Genomic DNA, 23,565 nt, shown 5'->3' with positions numbered 1-23,565 from the left:
TCAGTCCCGTGATCTCCAGGCTCTGAGGTCCAGCTTTGGGATCTGGCTGCAGTTAACAAAGTCACGAGGGTATCTGTTGGCCTGGAATATACGTCTTGGTACTTGAGAGATGCCAGTGTTGTCACATATTATTCGTGACAAGGAGATTTCGGCCAGTGAAGAGCTCTGCTGAGGAGTGAAAACCCCTCTGTTCCTCCACCAAAACCTGCAGGAGAGAGAAGAAGACACAACAGATTTTTCCCTTCTGGCTTCTTCACATTCAAGACTCTTGCAACATTATTTCCCATTAACAGCAATAACACATTTCTTTTGCCAAGAACAAATTTAAATTTCTGTTATTTAAATCAAGAGCTCTGACTCACCAGCTGGATAATTTAAATTGCTTTTCTGGCATGGACATATAATAAAGTTGCAATTGAATTAAAGCCTTGCCCTGTGTTTCCTCAAATGAGGCCCAAGCACCCTCTTTCAAATAGAAAAGTCAGCACATACTGAACGCAGACTGTGGTCACATCCACATGATTGCCATGATGGAACCAGCCCTATAATTATTCTCTTTAAAAAAAAAAGAGTTCTTGTACCCTGCCATAAGAATAGCATTTCTAAATGTGCAGTAGACTGTTTGCCTTTAAGCTACTGGGCTTTGAGCTCATAGTAGGTCTTTCTAGGCAGGAAAGTTTCCCAGAAACGTTGGTCATGATCCATTTTCAGGCAGTATTGCTAGCCAGTACAGGGACCTCGCTTCAGAAATGTAGATTAAAAGGGAGCACGTAACTCGTGCACCTGATGCCCCTGAGCAAATTCAAGGAGGAGGAGGAGGACTTCAAGTATGTTGAAAGCCCAACACTGCTCAAATGATTTTGGCTGGCAAGCAAACCCCAACCCACCCACCTCCTGGTGCAAGTGAAGCCCAAACACTGCTACATGTCAGATCACAGGGGTCCAGCTCAGAGCTGGGGTGGAAAGGAGAAATGGTGAAAAATAATCTCTAAGACGCCTGAGAAGTGCATAAGACACTGTGATGGTGCAAAGCTGTGTATTCCAAACTCAGGGGATGGGAACGTGGACAGATGTGTGACTTGTGCAGGGCACAGCAGGCCAGAAGGAGCAGTCCCACAGAGATGGGACAGGGATGCCTCCAGTGCTATGGAAGCAGCTAAGGCTGACATGGGACTTAACCAAGAGACAATAATTAATCTCTTTCACTCCCTGCAAAGCCTGAAAGTGTGTTAGTCCTTCAGCAACATCCCTCAGTCTGCAGGCCAATTTTCTAAACTACCCAAAGCATGAGCCACCACATCAACTGAAGCCAAGCGTCTACTGCAAGTACAAGCTCTTTAGGCTGGTTAAACCTGACTGACTTTTTTCCCTAATTGGTGAAGTCAATCCATCTAGATCCTGGTTTCCCCACCTTTAGAACTGTACCTGTTTTTCTTGTTAAGGATTTACATGTTTCTTTTCTGTTGGAGTGAGGTGCTGTTTGAACACACAGTAACATGGGCCTCCTTGAAATCATTTATCTGGAGGCAGGAAAAGAGCTCAGACTTTCACACTGGGTGAGAACCATCAGCATGGAGAAGGGCAATCCAGTCTGCACAAGTAGTGAACGGGCTGAGGGTGAAAACACTTGGCTGGGAAGGGATCCTAGCCTAGTATCTCAACCATGATAGATCTATACAAGGAATAAGAACATCACCAGAAATGGAAAAGAACATTTGGAAAAGTAATGAAAAAGAAAAAAAAAACAAAAAAACCCCAAAACCCCCAACCCAACAAAACCAACTGGAACAGTTTCCAAATCTGCAGAAATAAATCCACATAAACTCCAGTCTTCCTCTGTCCTTTGAGGTTCGTATACCCAGCTCCTCTCTTACCTGTCCCCATCACGAATGTTCCTGAACTGGGTGCCAATGAGACAAGCCATGAGAGGCCCAACTCTGCCTCCATTCACAAAGGGCTCTGCAAGTGCCCCAATCCAAATGTCAATGTTCTTTGGTGTCCCGTACAGCTGTATGAACTTCTCTGCCAGACTGCGATTCCTCAACACTTGAGCAAGTGTCTCCAAATCGGAAGGTTGTGAGAGCCCACAGAATCGTCTCCAGGAGTTATAACCTGCAAGTAATTGGGAGCAGACAGACTAGTAACGTGTTTCCCCCTCCTGGAAAGATTTTTTTTCCCCTCTTTCCCAAAGCTGGGGCACAGGTAGAGTCCCAATATGTTTAAAATATTTTTCTACATTTTTCTGTATTTCTGTTAATTCCATCGAGTTTCCACTCCTCCAGAGTCAGGTCACCCTGGCTGGGATTTCAATGCTCTTTGTGGATGGGCCATATTTTTGCAATGGATCTCTGCTAGTGGGAATTGCTCCACCAGCTTCCAGCACTGTTTTGCTGTTCCACTCAGCAGCAATGCAGGTGCCTGTGCACAGGCTCCAGTGCCATGGTGTGTCTGAAACAACCTCCTGGTGATGTGAACTAAGGGAGACCCATGCCCTGCTGAAGCTGCAGGAACCCTACGTGAGCTGAGGGAGCATATAGTGTTAGAGACCTTCAGAGAGAGCCGATCTCATTGATGGTGCTTTCACTGAAAGTGAATGTAGGAGAGATGTTGATGTTACCTCTTTCTGTACAACAGGATAGTGGCCAAGTACTTCCCCAAAGCTGGTCTCATTTGTGTTCCTGTCTAGCCACACAGACAAGACATCCCAGGCTGCAAAGACAGCTCTACCCAATCCATGTTACTATGGGTGGGAGAGGGCCACTGGACTTTTCCAGCTGGACTAATTTTTCTGTACTGCAAACAGCTGAAAATCCACTGGACCACAACTTGTGCATAATTCTCCATCTTGGTGGACAGGGTATGTACCCAGCAAAGGACAATCTGCAACTCAGTGTCTTATTAAATGACTGCATGAGTAGAAGGAAGTCTGTGCATCCTCCTACCTGCCAACTCAGCGAAATGTTGTGTGCAGAGATGAGATGATGCTGCAGCATACATCTCCACTGTGAGAATATGTCTAAAAACTGGGGAGAATTCAGAGAAAACGATTCAGCATATGATGCCTGGGTGACACCACTATCAATTGAAGGAGACTGAGAACTTGCTTTATCAGAAAAAGAATTAGGAAGCTTTTTTGATCTTGTTATACCATCATCACCTGCATAGGTTGTCTAATGTCAAGGAACACAGTAGTGGGCTGAGACCCAAAGGCTAGGAGCTGAACACTGATTCACACTAGAATTACATGTCAGTTCCACTGCAGCAGACCAGCAGTCAAAGGTATAAATTCAGAAAAAAAATCAGAAAAATCACAACCTTCTGTTGCAGCAAAGGCAGAGCAATCCTGCGACCTGGCCGGGCACCTGGGCATATTGCAAAGCCTCTGTCTGGGCTTAAAAGCCATGAATCCAGCACACTTTTCATCACAGTTTCAAAGTGAGTCCTACTGCATCTCCCAGGACATTACTGACACAGCAACTCCAGGCCCTTACATCAGCCTAATAACACTGTTAGGCAATGACACACCCACGAACCACTTGTAAAGTCCTACCAACAATCTGTTTCTCAGGACCAGCTTGCAATGCCATTATGCTGGTTTTGCATCTTGCAGAACCTAGAGAGTGGTCCTGACATGTTTTGGTTTTTTGTTGGTTTTTTTTCTGGAACACAGTCTTCATAGAGAAATTAGGACAAGACTTTCCTCGTATATTGTGATCTGCTCTTCCAGTCATGTGTGGCAGGGCTGGACCTCTACAGATGGTTAGAGAGAAGCTCCAGGGGACTTCTGGCCCTAATTCCACTTCTGCAAACTTGTTGCTGAGCTACTTTCCCAATTTTTCTATTTAAACCACAACAGAAATGAATCGGTCACTGAACACTTGACTCTGGTTTGTGCAATGCCCCGTGTTGTGTGTCTCTACATGTCTCCTCCAGCTCCAGCCAGGCTCTGACTTCATTACTCAACCTCCTATCCACTTACCTGTGGTGGTACAGAAATTATGAAAAGGTCTGGAAAAGAGTATTTTCAGCCAAGCATGGGCTGGAGGAGTTTCTCAATGTTCAATCACAAAAATGGCTGATTTATATATTTCTTTTTCTTTGTAAGTTCTGTTCCCACAACCAACTCACCTGGGAGTCCATGATCTCTGCTACGCTGCATGTTAAGTGCAGCTAAATCAAACCCAATCCTTTCAATCTGCTCAAACAGCCGATCCCGGAGCTCATCCACAACCATTTGCTGCTGTGTCATCAGCTTGGCCTGATGAGCCATCAGGCTCCGGAGAAAGGGGTCAATGCCACCTGCAACGGTTACAAAGGGATTTGTGAGCAGCGCGGGGTGGCAAGTGTGTCTGGAAGAGGCTCAGGAGAGCTGAACACAACTTATATTTAATTATAAGCTTCTACTACAAGAGAATTAATTTTCCTGCACTTAAAGCATTAAAAAGATAATACCTTGAATAATGTTCTTGGAGACTACAGCAATTAAGGAATCAGACTGCACGCTTCACAGTAAGATGCACCACACTTGACTGCGGAGAACAGCTACGTTGGGAAAAAATCTGTCTGCTAGTAAAGGTCATTTAATACATTTAATGCAAACTGCTTTAAAGTTTGGCTGAAGCAGGAGCTCATCCAGAGTGGGCAGGAAAGGCTGAATGAAATACATTTACACTGCAGAGGTGCAAGAAAGGCTTTACCTTCTTTTATGATCCTCCAGACAGCAAAGAAGGTGCTTCTGAGTTGAATTCCGGGACCTACAGGCCTGTAATTTTGGTCTAAGCGGTCAACAGTTGGGGGAACTGAAGCATGAGCAAAACGAAAAGCCAGGGTGAAGACATTGGATATTCGAGGATCCACAGATTGGTTGTAGCCACGGTAGGGAGGAATCAACGTCTGGAAACTGGTTCCCAACAGAAGAGGCAGGTAGTCCCTGTAGGTTATAATCTAGAAAGAAACAAGGAAAGTGTGAATCATTAACTGTTTTCTTTCTAACAGTTTCTTTGGAAGGAAAGCTATTGCTCATATCTCAAACTACAGGAGCTGTCACACTGAACTTCTTTGATGGGATTTATATAGGAGATTTTGCTAGTGCAGATGTAGAGCAGAGAGACTCCCCAGGTCCTATGATTGTTGAACCTCATCAGACTTTCACCCAGCTGTTCTGTCCCTCTGGTGAGGATCCCTTCTGACACTGTTGAGTGAGATTTTTGTTTCTTCAGCTCTGTGGCCTTGGTTCAAAGCCTCTTCTGCACCTGGCCACTGTGCCATTCCACAGGCAGTGCAGCTCCAGGCACAGGAACAGGCTCTGCAGGCCATTGCCTGGGCTCCTCATTTCTCCAGCCATGCATGGTGGGACCTCTGCACCCTCTAGCAGTGATGAGATTTGCATGATCTGCAAAGTGGACATAACTGCTTCAGCAACATCAGGAAGCACAGACACTGCTCATGCCTGACCCACACTGATCCTCTGCCTGTGCACCAGGATCCTCTGCCTGTTGGTGATGAGGATTTGGCACTCAGGTGTCCCCAGACATGCTCCTCCCTGCCCCAGCAGCCTGGCAGGTCAGAGCCTGCCAAATATTCCCTCCTTGTCCCGTAGAGGCCATTCCCATCAGCCAGGTAGAAATGCATTTCCTCCTCCCTCCCACCCTACATGCTTCAGATGACAGAGAAAAAGTCATCAGTGTTGGCACAGATGATATAACCACCCACGGGCAGCTGTGTTAGTCCTCCCATAACAGAGGTTTCCAATCCTGGTCTCATGTCTCTTTGGAATATTGAGGAGGCTGCACATTATAATTTAAAAAATCAAATTCTTTGTCAGAAGGTGAAAACCTCTCTGAAAATTGCAAGATTAAACCATTGATCTAAACATGACGATGGAGACAATGCTTTTAGTGCCATTGTTTGAGTTTCTCTGCAATGTCTTACCCAATATATTTATTCAACAATACCATTATATTTAATTTTACAGTTTTAAAAACTTAAACCTTTTGATATTCCTGGGGTTTTTTTTTGTTTGTTGAACCAGCTCAGAAGACAGGTTTCCAATTAGGTATGACTAAGCACTGCCTTTGGAAACCCCATGTCTTTGTTTCTCATATGAGCCAGCCTTTTCTGTTGGCTGTGAAACCTCATCTGGCTTTGAAGCTGGTCCTGCTCCAAACCAGAGGCTGGACAAGAGACCTTGAAAGGTTCTTCCAAGCACAGCAATATTTCTTTGACCTTGGGTTCTCATTCAGGGCAAAGTCTGTAGTGTAGCACAGTCCTGAGGGAGCCTTTGCCCCAAAGCAGTAAGGACAGAGGAAAGTAAGGACAGAGGAGTGCCATGGCTGGTTGCACCCCTCAGCACATGGGCCTTCTTGAGAGGAGGAGACTCACAACCTAGAGGAATTTTAATCTAAATCTCCAGTACCATTTTTATCCTGTACCAAACACTGATTAGAAACATTTTTCCTCTGACTTTTCTGTCCCTGTGTTTCTCAAAAAAAAAAAAAAAAAAAAAAAAAAGCAGTTAAAAACTCATCAAGCAATCCAGAGATTTAACAGTAGAGGGACATCAAAGATTCCCCTCTGTGCTTGTCATTTCAGGTAACAAGGAGGGGCAGGCGCTGATCTCTTCTCTCTGGCCACCAACGAATGCCAGGAGCAGAGGAAATGGCAGGAAGATGTGGCAGGGGGTGAGGTCGGCCATGAGGAGAAGGTTCTTGAGGCAGAGGGTGGTGGAGCACTGGAACAGGCTCCCCAGGGAGGTGCTCAAGGCACCAAGCCTGACAAGATTCCAGCAGCATTTGGCCAAGGCCCTCAGGGACGTGGTGTGAATGTTGGGATTGTCCTGTGCAGGGACAGGAGTTGGACTGGATGATCCTTGTGGGTCCCTTCCAACTCACAACATTCTGTGATTCTATGAGGTATCTCCATGTGATTTTGCTTTGGACAAAGGGACTGGTGGAAATAATTTGGTCATTTGCACCCCAAAATACTGCACCCTTTGGACACCCCCCATTAACAAAGCCCATCGTGTTAATTCTGTGTGACTGCAAGACAAGGCAGCATAGCCAAGACATACGACGTGGTGGCTGGTACCTGGATCATGGCACCCAGGATCTTTCGTGCCTCCTGGTAGAGCTTCTCTCCATTCCACTTGGGATTTATTCTCTTCAACTCTCCTGCCAGGCGGTTGTGCTCCCGCACAAAGAGTGTGTGCATGCACGCCAGCTCCAGCATCTCGCTCGCTCGAGTGTCACCTGGGAGTAACACAAACGAGTTGTACTGCCAGTGACCTGCCTGCGCTTTGCTGCTTCCCACTGGATGGAGGCAAAAGTCACAGTGGGAAACGTGCACAGAGAAAATTTTATGCATCTCAATATCTGCATCGTGAAGAAATTGGGTAAGAAACACAGGGGAGGAGAAGGAAAACAGGGTCTGGGACTCCAACACCCTGGTCCTGAGGGTTGGAGAGCACCAGTGAAAAGCCAAATTTCTGTTGAGGCAGCAAAAGCCAAGATGCCACCATGGTTGTGCTCAACATCACAGAGAGATGGTGAAGTTTTGGGGTTCTTTTTTTCAAATAAGGGCTAGGAGCATTAACTTTAGAAGCTAAATAAAAGTAGGTGTTCTCCAAGCTCACATATCAGAGACACAGTCTCACAGTTCAAGAGAGAAATGCAAATGGGCAGAGGAAAGTCAGGATAACCAAGGGAGCTCTGAAAGTCAGAAGTTATCCTTCAAACCAGCTGAAACTATGACCAGAGCAAGATGGGAGTCACAATCAAGCTCTCTGGTGAGTAAAAGTTAAAGCAAAATGTCACACAATTTAAAATAAATAAATTAGAAACAGCACCACAATGAAACATTAAACCCTTCTTCAAACATCTAGGGCAGGAAACCCAAGAGCAAGAGCAGGTGATGAGAGTATAAAGAGGCACTCAGAGAAAAGTAAATATGTTGTATTTAGTCCCCTAGTCCCAGAGCAAACAGAGGGATTTGCTCTTGCACTCAGCACAGAGCCCTTTTCATTTCCTGTCAAAGGCTGCCTGTCAGAGACTGCGGAAGAAGAAACAAAAGAAGCCCTGTGAGGTTTCCTTGAGCAGAATGCATCCACCCAGGGCTCCCAACACAGCTCCAGTAGGAAATCGCTGAGCCCCGTTAGGCAACTGCACATGTAAAATTTCTCCAGTTCTCAGGGACCGGAAAAGCCACAAATGCCACTGAATTTTCAAAGGAGCTTCTGAGCCAGTGTGAACTGTTCACTAGACATCCACTGGTGTCTGTGTACCCAGCTACTGGTCCAGCAGCCCCTGCCCTTGGCCACAGGTCCTGTGTGGTTCTCACCAAAGAGAGACTTGTGCAGATCTGGGGAAGCAGCTGAAGACATGGAACAACAGATGGGGCAGAAGGAGAGGTGTGAGACGCTGAAGGAAACATAAAACACCAAGAGCTTAAAAGGAGGGCAATGGAGGATGACACCAAGCAGAGCTCTCTCACTGGTCCCACCACCAGGTCCTGATGGCATCCAAGGACCATGGGGATGTTGTCCAGAGGAGCTTGGGCCAGATATGTAGGGGGCTAAGGGAATAGAAATGAGCTCCACAGCTGACGAGATCTGTTGTGCCCTCAAGCTTTCTCCAGCAGTGCCATGAGCAGCCCAGTTTGGCCAGAGCCAGCAGGAGTTAGCCAGGAGGTCCTGCTCCCCAAGAGAAAAGGACCAAAGATTGAGATAACAATTTTCAAGGTGTATCAGAAACATCCCTTTCTGGGATCCTGCAAGCTTGTGGCAACATCCTGGTCCTCACCAGCAATGCTCAGATCTCCAGGAGGTCAGTCACTTTGTCTCTGTGTGCTGGGGAGAGGAGAAGACAGCAAATGGCAGCAGATGGGAAGGTTGTGGCGGCTGTGCAGTGTTTGGCTGGAGGGGAAGCATGGCTCTGGGAGGCTGTGTCCAGGACAAAGGAGTTATTTTGAGTTGAAGAAGTGGTCAAGAGGACACCAAAAAGGATGACAAAGGATAAATGGAACAGGAAGCTGTCTTGATGGGCTGAGGGCTTGTGCTGATGTCCTGGCTGGTGTACTGCCAGTGCACCCTCAGCCTTCTCAGTGGTGGGGACACATCTCAAAAAGTCACCTCGATCTGTGGTCAGCTTCATTCTCAGACCAGCTGGGATCTAAGCTCCTCTCGCAGTGCAGCAGACACACTGATGTGCAGCAGCACAGGCAAATGTTTCATGGAGGTGACCCAGCCCAGCACCAAAACACTTGTACCCATCCTGATGGAAGAGAGACAGCCACCAAACGACAGCTATGGACAAGCCACTGCCTTCAGGCCAGTCTGTTATTGCTGTGTTTGCTCTGCTCCATCATGGCACTGGTTCCCAGGTGACCTCCAGCAGCCCTATGTGCTCTCTAGACCCTATACCAGAGCCCCTGACCACAGATGGGACAGCTTCACTGCAGGCATATAGACACCAAGAAGAGTTGGAGACAGTGAAGACCTTCCTCCTACCTAGCACAGCCTGTCTCAGTCTTTCATGATATTTTGCTATGCTCCATTTTCTACTTAAATGAGAAAAACAAACAGTTAAAGAAATGAACTGGAGCTGGTGGAATTGTTTGCTCTGGATTTCAGGGTTAGGGGTGCCAGCACCCAACCTACCTGCAAGAAAGCAAGGGATTTTAGCTTCCCCGCTGGCTGCTAGGCAGGGTTCCTTCCGCATCCTGCCAAAGGGCATGTATGCCCTCCCCCCATCCGTGAAATTCTGGTTAACAGCCAGCAAGCCCAGCTGGTTGGTCAGATTCCTCAGTCTGTTGGCCAAAGGCACTTCACTGCCATACACCACGCTGCCATCAAGAAAGGAGGTGAGCGCATTGATCTGCTCTCGAACTGCTGGTCTCCTGGTACATGCAGGAGCTGAGCGGAAGAAAGGGAGGCAATCGCTCGTGTTTTTAATTCGTGGGTCATCGGGTGGGATCTGTAGAAAGATAAAAGAATAACTGACCACCAGTTCAGGGGTGCAGAAACTGCACTGTGGTACTACAGACAGAAGAAAAGCCAGGCAGGAGCCAATTCAAAGGCATTTTCAAAAGCATGGAGATCAGTCATAAATCACAGATATGAGGAGTCAGATTGACAGCTGAGGTGATATTTTAGGAGTCCAAGTTCCAAATATGCCTGACAGCCTGGAGATGCCTAAATTTCCATAAATTCCTATGGATACCCAAGCTTTTTCCCCTGAATATATACATATTGGATTGAATCTTTAAAGCTCAGTTGTTCCTCTCTCATGTTGGAGTTTAATGTCCGTATCTACATTGTGGACAGTTCTCATCCAGAACTTGTGACCCTGCCTGCATTCTCAATTGCATGTTGGGCAAATACTCAGTGATGTTCCACCCCTTCACAGTTTTCCTTGAAAGGAAGTATGGGTAGATGGGAGAGCCAGAGCTGCAGTACATCTTCAAAGGCAGGAGAACAGGGCCTCAGGGTGGACATGTACATCGTTAAGTATTTACTGGAGCAGAGACTGCAATGTGACTATCACACTAAGGCCTTAGTCACCTCTGAGAGATGCTCACCACTTCCTTGCCCCATGCACATTTAACCACCAAAAGGTCCTGGATTTGTTGGGCTTTTGACACCCATCAGCTCCTGTCTCTGACACATTCACTATAATCCAGGCACCACCCATGTTGCCTTTGCACCACATCTCCAAAGCAAAGCCACAGCACTGAGGGAGATGATGGGCAAATGGCTGGAACTGGGGGAAGACAGGCTGTGCCTGTGCCTGACATCTGGGGACAGCCCCTGGGACCCAGCACTGCCACCTGACAGGGAACGGTCTGAGACCCTTGGCTTGCTCTGGGAGGATGTCCCTCCATGGTCAAGGACCAGGACAGCCACCAACTCCTCCTGGTTGGAAGGTAGATAACCTCCCTCTCTTCTCTGCAAGAAGGCTGGCGGTACCTGGATGGGAAAGCAAGGGGGCTCCTTGGCACAGCTGTGGTCACAGTCCACCTCACCACTGAAGGAGACTCTAGATGGGATGTCCGGACTGAAATCCAGATCGTGGTCAATAAACTGGCCCCACTGCATGAACATGAGTGATCTCTCCTGGTCCAGCGTCAGCTGCTCCGGGGAGAAGCGGACAATCTCATTTGACACTTTTCGAACCTACGGGGGATGAAGGTAGAACATGGGAATTAGGAAATGACTTGTACACATGGGTGCATCAGTTTGTAGGGTCATCAGCAAAACTCCACAAGGCATTCCTAGTACTTCATAGAAAAAAAAACCAAAACAACAAATCTCTGTCTGGGTCGGACGGCATTTCCGAGTGCCCCCTTTGCTGAGCGTTGCGTTCTCTTGGCTCTAGCCAGCTTTCCAAGCCTCTAAGCCAAGGGTATCCCCTGATGGACATATGGAAGCAGCTAAACGAGAGCAAAAGAATTTAAAAGACTGCTTTGAAATAAAAGTGTGGAATTTCTGAAAGTCATCTCAGTAAACTCCTTCTAGCAGGACATTCTCCTAAAGCCTTCTTCCCTTCTCATCCCTTCTCCATCCATCATAATTTCCCCACCAGCTCTTTCTTTACATATTACTACAGAAAAAGTGGTGAAAACTCTGCTCAAGGCCTGACACTGCTGTGGAGCAGAGTCAGGAGGTACAATGAAAGCACAGGCATGAGGCACACAACCCAGAAAACTGCAGAGCTCCTCACTAGTGCTGTTGATGCACCAAGCCCAACTGACCAGAAACCACATCGCAGTGTCCCTGCTCCTGTCCAGGTGCCACGAGAGCCACATGTGCCCCCACAAATCACCCCACCCAAGAACCCCCACAGGGAATTTCAAGCTGGATTTTTTTTCATTCTAGGCATTCACTTCTTCATTTTATCCTCTGGCACATTACTTTCCAGAAGACAACCAGCTTCCACAAACCAAATCAAAAAAGGTGAGTAAATTAATTTGGCTTCAATGCACTGAATTGGAAAGAACATATTGCATAATTATTTCTTTATCCTGTGTTTCTGCAGTAATCAGATTAATTTTCCTTTGCTTTTCCTGAAAGCATGGGAGTTAGAAAGCGTTTCTGTTAGATCACCCTGGAGATTCTCATATGATCAACCTGAAGTTGGCAAATTGAACTTCCTCGTCTTGATCACCACCACACCAGCTGGTGGACACGCACTTTGATGCCTGTGATCTCTCCAAGGACTGGCAATCCCTAAGCCTCGATGCTGCATTTTTAGCTGTTACAAACATTACCAGTGGAAAGGGGAATCCATTGAAACTCTTTCCTTCTGTCCACCCACGGGGGAGTGACACTCCATCCTCATATTCTGCTGGTAACCATCTGGCCAGGGCTCTGTTTGAAGCTCCTAGAGATGGGTTTCTCCTGTCAGAGTGAATGGAAGAACAGCAAACTATTAGTGTCATTAGGATCATGGCAGGACCAAGAGCTCATGGATGTGGAGAGATATAGGAACCTTGGGATGGGACCACACAGCGATGGAAAACGGGCAGGGAGCTGCTGTAGCCCAGGTTTGGTGCTATCCATGAACCTCAGGTTTAATAATAATAATAACAGCAACAATAATAATACACACCAAGCCTCAGCTTCTCCCAAGGCAAGAACTCAGGTTGCTGGTGACTCCTTGTGTCACCCAGCCTGAAGAAGGGCTCTTGACCTCAGACCATAGGTTGAAAACAAAGGTGAAAGCCTAAGATCAGAGGAAAGGGGCAGAGGCTTATGCCTGTTCGTTTAATGGTGTTCCCAGTGATCTTTAATAGAAATGGGGTGATCTGGATTGAGAGTGTTCCTATCCCGTAACTGGACTAAGTGGTTATTATAGTTTGATTAGATCGTGGTTTAAAGCCTTAATTAGACTCATAATATATTTAATTTTGGAGTGCGCGTTCGTATTCTTTGGTTGTCCATCACACATTCTGGGTGTAACCCTGCCTTGGGCCAAGCAATGGAGGGACACAGAGCACAGGACACAGCTGAACCCACCTTCTCCAGCACTTCAGGGTCTGGTTCAGGTGTGATAGACCTGTCCTTACCCCAGAGCCCAGATTCCCCTTCTGAATGAAGACATTGCTGTCTGAAAATGGAAGCAGGCAGGTAGTGGTCTCCCTACTTCTTATACAGATACCCGAAGGCAGGCAGAGCTGTCTGAACTCCCTCCTCTGCCTGAGGTGCTCCCAGGAGATGCTCTGCCTACCAGGTTCTTGGGGGAGGGATGGGGAATGCTCCTATACTGTCCCTTTTTTAAACACTCCACTGTTTATCACAGCTTCCCTTGTGTCTCACATTACAGTCATGCCCCTCCATTTGTCCAACCATGGGACATGCAGAAGGTGCTCTCTCCCAGCCCGTGTGTCCAGATTTCCTCCTACACACACTGCAGAGGTGGACAGATCATGCCCCAATATGGGTTAGGGTTGGGAAGCTCTTTGAGACCCTGCAACAGGGCAGAGCCAGGCAAAGCCCAGGAGAAAGAAGAAACGCAGCCTGATGACAGAGACCTTGGCTGGAGAGTGAGTCCCCAACACAGAGTGATTCACATTTTGGCCAAAGAGCTAATTCATGTACAGCACCAAGAACCCTTGAAGCACAACCATATTTAAAAGCTCCACACATCTAGGAAACAACCTTGTGAGATGTAAAGCCCTAAAGAACGCATCCTATACGGATCATCCTTGGGGACATGGGTCTAGTTCTACTGATGGAGGCTCCATCCATCCATCCATCCATCCATCCATCCATCCATCCATCCTCCTGTTGACGCAGCTCCCTCACCTGTTGTTGCACATGCCAGTGATCGTTCGATAGCAGCGAGAAAGGTCACAATTTATCTGCTTATCTTGCTGGTCACATCCGCTTGCCTTGAAAATCATCCCCAGCTGAGCTGGTGTCAGCAAGTCTGCCAGGTAACAACAGAGAGTAAACATGCAGGAACACACCGTCCCCGTGGGGCTTGTGGTGCCTCCCAAGCTCAGGGAAATGTTTTCCTTCTTGTGCCCTTGAAATGGTTTCTTATCACAGATCATCCAGAAGAGCACAACAGGCTGTCTGTTAAGGTCTTCCTGCTCAAAGATGTGCTGAGGGTATTTCTAAGCAGCAACTTGCTTTTTCTGGTTTGGAAAGCACTAAACCCAACAAAGTTGTGGCCAAATCTTATTTATAATTACATGTTAGGCCTGTGCAGCAGTGGAATGATTTTCTAGCATTAGCAATCCTTTTCCCTTCCTCTGCCCCCTGTTTTTATCTCCCCCATAAATTGCTAACAGCTACATTCAACCTCATGATATGTTACAAGGGTTTTTCCCCCTATGAAGCAGCCACCAGCGGGTATCACCACTGTTCAAAGCTGTCTGGAGAAGAAACCATCAAGCGACTGGGCAGCACAAGGGGACGCTGGTTTTGCATTTCCACCGTGCAGACTTCCCCATGCATGGGAGATAGGCTGCCCAGTTCAACCAGCAAAGCCTTCTTGGCTATTGCTGCCAGCACACCACGTCCCGAGTTCCTTGAAGGTTCCCTAGTCACTGGTCCCACCAACAGTTTGGGTCACAATGTGGTTCAAGAAGCCACTGCTGCCTCCTGGGCAGGTGGGTGGGAGGTGGCAGCAGGGTGGTCTGGCCTGTCTCTGGAGCAGTGCTGGAGCATCGCTGCTGGATGGAGAGGCTGGAGCTGAGCCAGTCAGCCCTGCCTCCCTCTTCCTGCTCACCCTGTGCTGGAGTGATGCTGGAGCACCCCATGATGTGTCTTGGCCTGTCAGTGCTTTGCTGCAGTGCTGGGGATCCCTGTGAGTTCTTCTTTATATGGCAGGAGCCCTCCCTCTGCGTCCCTGAACTGTTTCTTTCAGCAGACTGGTCTTGCTCGGAGGCCAGGACTGCCACCTTATGGAGGTCAGGGCTCCTTCCAGACACACACACTGAAATGTCCTTTCACATTGCTCTGCTCTCAGTCTCTATTTGTGCCTTTCTCACAGCATCCTGTTCCCGACACAGAACAACCTGCCAGTGACTTTGTTGTCAGCTGAACGTTGGCAGAAAAACGACTTACCTGGGAGCTGAGCTATTGTGAGCCACATCTTCCGTGTTTGCTCATTCCCTACTCAAGCAAAATATGATCTAGCAAAGTCTGACAAGCTTTGACCCATTGGTACATTAACCACTATGTTGCAGAAAGAACCAGGGAAGTGCACAAAGCACTTTAACTGATAAACCCCCAAGTATTTTTTTAAGATGGAAAGAGAGCACAGAAAAATAACTCAGCTTTGCCTCGCGGCAGTCGCATGGGAGGGATTTGAGTCATGGCCCATCCTAACCCCCTTTCATTCCCTCCTCCCAAGCCCCACAAAGCCCCAGTGACCAAGCCCTGTAATTTCCTCCTGTCTTCCTCCCAGCAAAGTGAGATCCCTACCTGTGACATTGAAGTCCCCCTTCACAGCCCATCGCAGCTTCTCCTTGAGGAGGGTCAGGGTGGTTTCCATGTAATCTGCAGCCCGAACGGCAGCCCGAGTCCCCGCCACCGGCTGTTTGAAATATGCCAGAAACTCTACTGGGGCCAAGGCATTGTTCTGCAGGTACTTCTTCATGCTGCAAGGGACAATAAAACACAATCTACAGGACTGAAATGGGGCAAAGCCAAGTGTCCCATAGGTCACACACCTGAGCGCCGGCCACCCCATCTCTCCTGGCATGTCTCTAGTCTGAGCTGCAAACTGTGGTGGTTTCACTCCTTCGACCTCAGCCAAACAGTCACTCTCTCACTCTTTAATCCCCAGGGACTAAGGGAGAGAATCGGAAGGAAAAGGGCAAGGAGACTCACAGGTTGACATAAAAGCAATTTACTAATTGAAATAAAATAGTAATGATAACAACAGGAATAACAGAATGTACAATTGAGTGGTGCCCAGTGCAGTTGCTCACCACCCGCCGACTGATGCCCAGCCTGTCCCAGCCAGCGATCCCGGAGCAGAGACAGTCCTGAAACTGAAACCCTGGAAGAGTGAGAGCCCGAGTGATCCCTGAGAGAATCCCCCCAATTTCCAGTCAACCCTGGTTAATACACTGACCATGACGTGACATGATCTGGAATATCTCATTGGCACATCCAAATGCCAGTTTGGGGTTTTGCTAATTACTACACTTCTCCCTCCCAGTCCTAATGCAGCTGTGAACCAGCCAAACACGACGGCCTTGGGCTCCAGCAGCAACTGATCACATTAGGACTTTATCAACATTCTTCTCATAACAAATCCCACACTGAACCTAAACCACAGCTCTTCAGGCTGCTGAGAAGAAAATGAACTCTATCCCAGCAAAACCAGGACACAAACAAAGGCAGAGACATCCCCATGGCTGCTCCTGCCACCCTTGGCAGAGGAGCAGAGTGAGTTTCAGGAAGGGAATCTCTTACATGGCCCAGTTCCACCTGCCAGAAGACAAATCTTAGGTCGTTACATTCTTGAGGCAACCAAACCTCATTCAACTGTTAAAGAGCTCATCAATGTCTGCAGGTACCAGACTCCATCCAGAGGTCCCAAACATCTCCAAGTCACCTTATCTTAATGCTGCTGGAGCCTCCTCTCCGATAGAGGGGTCTCTAAGGTAGCGAGGGGTTTCAGAGGATGGCTACTGAAGGAGGATGTGTATGGGCTGGTAGGATGCTGTACACTCCCAAACCACGGTGGCAAAAGCTGGGCTCTCCTGTCAGATCCCCCAAAACCTCCTCACTGCAGCCTACAGTGGTTTGCTCCCTCCATAGGAGGGAACCACTAGAAATCAGCAGGAGCCTATGTTGGTTCCATTCCCCTTGGACTATCCCTGAGGGACGAAATAGAGCCAAGAAATACTGAGCTCGGAGGAACAGCATGCATGGAGGAGGACAGAGTCACAGCTCTTGGTAACCCAACAAACTGGAGACCTGGTGTAAAAACAGGGTGAAGGCAGGTAAAATACTGGATTACAGCCCACTGTGCTCCTGGAGGATCTCGCACCCTTGTCTGCTCTGCCAGAGTGAGTAGGAAAAGCTGGTGATGCTGCAGCACAGCACAGCCCAGCCCTGACTCACCGCTCACGTGTGCGCTTGTAGGCTGCATCCACCAGCTGCTTGGCCTTGTCCACACTGCTCAGGAGGGACACGTCCGACAGCTCCTCCGACAGATCTCGGTAAGAGAAAGGAAAGAGCAGAGGTGAGAGCATTGTCTCCCACCCAGGAGCCTCCCGGTGCTGTGGTGGGGCTCTGTCCATGCCTCCAGCACCCAGGGATATTGGCACAGCAGTGCTGGAAGTCATTGCTGCTGCTCAACCTCTACAGAGAGAGATCTGGATGTAGATACATTCCTCAGGGGAGTCTGAGAGAGTCACTCCTGGGCATGAAAAGGGTATCTCCATCAGTGGAGGCTTTGAATAGCCACTGTGAGAAATGTAGGCATCATCCCTCCTGCCATTTCACAGGAGAGCAGTTGCTATTTCTTCAAGATATTTTGCAACCCCAATTAATGAGATTCATCTTATTTCTGTGCCTTCAGCCACAGTTGCCTTCAGAGAGCCTGCACAGATACCGCTGGCTGCCATGACAAGGACTGAGAGCCCAAAATTAAGAGCTCACCTCTTCACTCCCCCACTTTTTATCCTAAGTTACAGAATCACAGAATCATAGAGGTTGGAAGGGACCTCAGGAGATCATCCAGTCCAACCCCCCTGCCAAAGCAGGTGCCCTACACCAGGTCACACAGGAAAGTGTCCAGGTGGGTTTGAACATCTCCAGAGAAGGAGACTCCACACCCTCTCTGGGCAGCCTGTCCCAGGGCTCCAACACCCTCACAGTAGAGCTGGTTACAGTCACGTTGCCAATACACCACGTTGCCGAGTTTGGGTCCTTCCCCGTGGCACCAACTGGCCAAAGCTCATGTATATCCCTCTACACCTCAAGGCAGAAGGATGCACAGCCTGATTTTCCTACTGCCTTCCCCAGTCCATCCTGCAGCCTCCCGCCACCCTCACTGCTCCCCATCCTGCTCAGGGGAGCTCCCAAAAATTAATTGTGTCCCCGTTATCTGCTGGCAGCGGGTCACAGACCAGGAGGGGACAGCCCCTGCTGGGCTTCTCTGAGTGAGAACGTTTTCCTACAGCTTCTAGGGAAGAAGAAATTTCAGAAATCAGCTCAAAGGAGATAATCATCTCCAAATTCTCCCCAGATTCCTTAAAATATCCTTGATCAACCCAGAGTCCACCTCTTTGACAATCTTGATGAGAAAAACTATTGCCTGGACCATGATTTGAGAAACAGGAAAGGTCAGGCATGTGCTTTCCGTAAGGATTTTACACTTTAAATTAACAGGCAGAGGTCTCTTGTTTTGGAGCAGTGATTCAAGGCTGGAACAGAGCCGAGCGACTGCCCCATCCCCAACTCCACAGCCCCTGGTAGCTCCAATTCACCAAAACCTGCAGCAGCTGAAGCAAGTTCACTTCAGGAAGAGACAATCATTCATTCCTCACCTTGAGAGCAGGAACCAGCCTCTTTGAGAAGAGGGTTCAGTTTTCAGCCTCCATCAAAAATAGCACCAAGGCAGTAAGGGACGTGCCTGCTGCCAGCACTGCACCCCCGCTGCTCAGCCCAGAGGAGCTGTGGCTGCTCCTCCCTGGAAGTGTTGAAGGCCAGGTTGGATGAGGCTTTGAGCAACCTGGTCTAGTGGAAGATGTCCCTGCTGATGGCAGGGGGGTTGGGACTGGATGAGCTTGAAGGTCCCTTCCAACCCAAACCAGTCTGGGATTCTGTGATTCTATAATTTTAAGATATCAGACAGGACATTAACTGATAAAAATGTGCCAGGATTGCTGCCACAGTAGATATAAACCAACCATGCTCCTCCTGACACCTCTTCACGACTTTGCTGCTTACAATAGAAGAATTCAGGCTTTTCTAGACTTAACTTTATCTTTCCTACTCAGAAAAGCCCCTGATGTGCAAAACCTGAGAAAAGGACAATACCATAGGAAGAAGATGCAGATGCCTGGAACAGACTGAGGATCACCAGCAACCCCAGGAAGACTTCTGCCTTCATCCCTGCAAAGAAATGAGAGAAGTGAAGAAACCCAAGAACCTGTGGATCTCACCAAGCATTGGAAAGGTCAGTGCCCATGCTGCTGATGACACATGTTAAGGGAGCTCATGAGGTGTCCCCTTCCCAGTGCAACACGCTCCAGGAGTGAGTGTGCTGCCTAGGAGGTCCTCGCAGTGGCACATGGAAAAGGAGCTGCCTCTTGGCCCAGGGACCTCAGGGACTGGTGGGAACACACTGCTTGGGGCTGTGGGACAACACACAAGGGAGCTGGGGGCAGAACACGCTGCCAGCCCTGCAGGCAGGCAACTCACTGGGGAGCCCGGGCAGCAACACTGAGTGTGCAGGGAGAGTTGGTGCTTGGGGTTAGAAGAGCTGGAGAGGAAGAGGGATCAGCCAGGGCAGCATGGAAGGTCCTCTGCATGTTGATAATTGAGATGTTTTTGCCCAAAGCTGACCCACTCACCTTGCACAGCTGCTCCAAAGCCATCAGCTCTATGAGCCCAGAGCTTGGCTGTGCACATTGCTCAGCACCCACCATGGAGCTGCTGGCAAAGGTAGAGTCCACCCTAAAATGCTGAGCTAGACCCATTCGCTGCGGAGGAGACCTCGGCGACAGCAGCAACGTGGTCCAGCCACATCCTCGCTGTGCTCCAGCCGCGCTTGGTGCCAGGCGGAGAGTGGCTCTGCCAGCCCTGGAGCAAGGTGGGGGAAGCCACCACACAAGCAGTGGGAAGCGCAGACCTCAGACCTCCAAACGCAGCCCCAGCCCCACACCCATGGTACAAGTGCTCCACAAAAGCAGAAGCAAGCATGCAATGGGCCAGGCTCTCACCTGCGATCTTCTGCCGTCCCCACCACGGCCCCCTCCGTGCCCGCGCTTTTATCTGCAGCGGGGTGTTATCTGCAGCGGGCGCCCAACGGGGCTGACCCACGGGGCTTGGAAACTCCCCCACGGGTACATGAGGCCAAAGCAGCAGCACCCACCTCCTACCCCAGCTCCCAGCAGAGTGGATCCTCTGCACCCACCTGGATACACAGCCTGATGCTCTAGCAGAGCTGCCCCAGTTTTTCTGGGAGGAAGATGTAAGGCAGCACTTTGCTGTGGTTTGAGCTTTGACTCCTTCTCAGGATGTCTTACAGGGACAGGGTTCCTTCCCCCATGGTGCTCTTCATCCTGTGCTGGTCTTAAAGGTCAAAAAAGATGTCTTCATATCCACCTATGGAGGCACCAGCTCCAAAGGGTGTCTGTTCTGCTCAGCAGTCCCCATCTCACCTCCCTAACCCACCCTGCCCGGTGTCCCTGTTGTGGTCTGGAAGGGTGCACAAATGCTGCTCCTTGTGGACTTCCGTGCACAGACAGGGACAGCAGGAAGAGGCGCCTGGATGATGGTTTGAACAGGCTTCACCAATGTCCAGCTGCTGATCTCGAGCACAGGGCAGCCCAGGTAGGGTCTCACCCTTGCCCAAACTGCTGTGGTACTGGGAGCTGGCAAAGCACCACCTCTTCCCCTGGCCAAAGCCCCCGTCCCTCTTTGAGCACAAATCTAGCTGATGGACAACCCTTGCCATGTCACCACCGTGCCGATGTGGCAGGGCAGTGGGATACTGCTGGAGCAGGTGAATGTGGGCTCAAACAAGCTGGTGTATGGAGAAGGAACTGCTCAGGAACATGGTTTAGAGGTGGAATTGGTAGTGTTAGGTTCACGGTTGGACTTGATGATCTTAAAGGTCTTTTCCAACCACTATGAATCTGTGATTGTACTCACAGCGCTGCTCCTCAGCTCACTCCTAACTACCTGCACACTGCAATTGTGTTTTTCCTTCTGCGACAGAAACTCCTTGGTTCAGCTTTTTTAGCAGCACAGCCTGAGAGCACCCGAGTCTCTGCTGGAGTTCCCCAGGGTAGGTGAAATGAACGTCTACCAGCTGAACTCTTCCCTGCATGGGGCACTCCAGGAACCGCAGTGGTGGCACAGTGCCTCTAGCAGTGACTCTGCAGGTGTTCTGCTTCCCGAAACTGGGCTACTTTTAGGTGGAGCCGTTACCTTTTCACACACAGTCTTTGTTCTTCAATGAAAATCCGCAGAGCAAATGGAAACTCTCGGCCTGAGTCGCAGGTGAGGCTGCAGCTGGAGCACAGGTCCTGTTTGCAGAGCCCTAGTCCAGAACTGGAGGGAATCCAGCTAGAGCCCAGGACATACGAGGACACTGGGTTTAGTCAGCCTGAGGAAAGAGGGCTCAGAGGAGCCTCACTATTGACTTCAACTGTCTCATGGGAGGGTGTCCTGGTTTTGCTGGGATAATTTTCTTCTCCTCAGTAGCTGGAATAGCTGTGGTTTAGGTTCAGTGTGGGATTTGTTATGAGAAGAATGTTGATAAAGTCCTAATGTGATCAGTTGCTGCTGGAGCCCAAGGCCGTCGTTTTTGGCTGGTTCACAGCTGCATTAGGACTGGGAGGGAGAAGTGTAGTAATTAGCAAAACCCCAAATTGGCATTTGGATGTGCCAATGAGATATTCCAGATCATGTCACGTCATGGTCAGTGTATTAACCAGGGTTGACTGGAAATTGGGGGGATTCTCTCGGCTCTTCCTGGGTTTCAGTTTCAGGACTGTCTGTGCTCCGGGATCGCTGGCTGGGACAGGCTGGGCATCAGTTGGCGGGTGGTGAGCAATTGCACTGGGCACCACTCATTTGTACATTCTGTTATTACTGCTGTTGTCATTATAATTTTATTTCAATTAGTAAATTGTTTTTATCTCAACCTGTGAGTCTCCTTGCCCTTGTCCTTCCAATTCTCTCCCTTAGTCCCTGGGGTTGGAGAGTGAGAGAGCAACTGTGTTTGGCTGCAGCCAAAGGAGTGAAACCACCGCAGAGGGCTACAGAGATGGAGCTTTCGCCAAAGTGCCCAGTGAGAGGACGAGAGGCAGCGGGCACATGGGGCTGCAAAGAAAACTCCCATTAGACAAAGGACAAACACTGATGAGAGTGGTGCAGCACTGGGACAGGGCCCAGAAATGGGGTGGGATTTCCATCCTTGGAGACAGCGCTCACTTGAACAAGATCCTGAGCAACCTCCCCTGGCCTTGGAGGCAGCCCTGCTGTGGGCAGAGGGGGGACAGAGACTCAGGAGGTGCCCCCACCCCACAGCTTCCCATGATCCCATGAGCTCAGCACGTTTGAGGCAGAAGCAGAATACCTGCCTGAGCTGCCACCACCACCAGCCGCTTGCACAAGGGCGAGCGCAGTGCAGCTCTTGTGCAAAGGGGCAGAGCTGGTGGGTTTCAAAGCCATTATCTGTGTTCTTCCTCCACAGCTCACTGGTTAGAAGAGGATAAGGATTTTTCAAAGGCTAGTGAGGCAGTTAGTGCCTATCTGTGCTGATAATTGCATTTCACAATTAGGAACTTACTTAATTGCTCTCCAGACTCTTTCAGAAACCATGAAAGTGGGAGGTTTTGCGAGAAGCTTTGTCTCTTGAATGGTGACTTTCCCCAGAGACCGTGACCCTGCTCCCAGATCATGGTGTATGGAAAAGGTCATGCACCTGGGTGAGCTTTCTGCTGAGCATCAACTCAAGTGCCAAGCCCTGATGCTCACCACCTTCAGCAGCAAAGGAGAGCCCACGTGCTGCTCCTTTAGAGTAAGGAAATAAAGAGTATGTCGATGCAAGCAACAGCACCTCAAAGCAGAGATGTGCCATTGCCCAAGGAAGTTGTGGATGCTCCTCCCTGGAAGTGCTGAAGGCCAGGCTGGATGAGGCTTTGAGCAACCTGGTCTAGTGGAAGGTGTCCCTGCTGCTGGCAGGGGGGTTGGAACTGGATGAGCTTTAAGGTCCCTTCCAACCCAAACCAGTCTGGGATTCTGTGATTCTATTCACCTGGGATAAAGCACAGCAACTAAAAGCAGAGGGTGCAAAGCAGGACATCTAGATTATATTTGCATTTTACTTTGCTTTTTTTTTTGTTTCTTGTAGTCTTTTGCGTTTAGCTACCAAAGCCTGAAGGTCATAAACCTTTCTCAAGGAGATTTCTCTCAGCTTTGCTGTAAAGCCTGCTTGGTGTTGGGGAACCAACTGAATTAGGGTGACTTCACTAAATGTTGAGTCAGTCAAAATCTGAGGGTCAAAATCTGCTGGGAGGCAGCCCAGCACATGCCTGGGGAGCAGAGAGACAGCATGGACCTTCTGGTCACAAGGGCTCAGCACCAGGAGCCAGTGAGCCATCCTGCAAGCACCAGCTGCAGACACGACCTCCAGCAAGCACCTCTGCAGACCTCAAAATGTTACAGCCGCTGCTTTTCTTCCTCAAGAGTTTTGTTCTTCAGCTCATCCCTTGATGAACTGATAAAAGCAACGACAGTTTCTTTCAAAAGACCTTAAACAACTCACTTGGGAAACTCCAGCTGGTAAATTCAGTTAGAATGGCAACCAACTTCCTCCACGGCAGGGCAAGCTGAAGATAAATTACTGGGTCACTGATGACTTTCAT

At 49.0% G+C, this 23,565-nt stretch overlaps 1 protein-coding gene across 1 annotated transcript; it reads right to left on the bottom strand.

Annotated features, from left to right (window-relative positions):
- Positions 1-23,565, bottom strand: LOC104531742 (myeloperoxidase). Its single transcript, XM_010176733.2, has 16 exons — positions 23,466-23,565; positions 21,122-21,233; positions 20,310-20,455; positions 19,909-19,977; positions 19,004-19,078; positions 17,081-17,174; positions 15,428-15,603; positions 13,799-13,922; positions 12,262-12,391; positions 10,961-11,167; positions 9,653-9,968; positions 7,087-7,247; positions 4,698-4,944; positions 4,129-4,299; positions 1,875-2,112; positions 1-205 (listed from the first exon to the last, which is right to left on the bottom strand). Exons 1-16 carry the CDS (start codon positions 23,563-23,565, stop codon positions 1-3), a joined length of 2,571 nt encoding a protein of 856 aa, XP_010175035.2.

This window comes from Antrostomus carolinensis, unplaced genomic scaffold (assembly GCF_000700745.2).
Source record: "Antrostomus carolinensis isolate BGI_N321 unplaced genomic scaffold, ASM70074v2 scaffold1061, whole genome shotgun sequence".
NCBI classification, from domain to species: Eukaryota; Metazoa; Chordata; class Aves; order Caprimulgiformes; family Caprimulgidae; genus Antrostomus; species Antrostomus carolinensis.
This window is presented reverse-complemented; position numbering and strand designations above follow the sequence as displayed.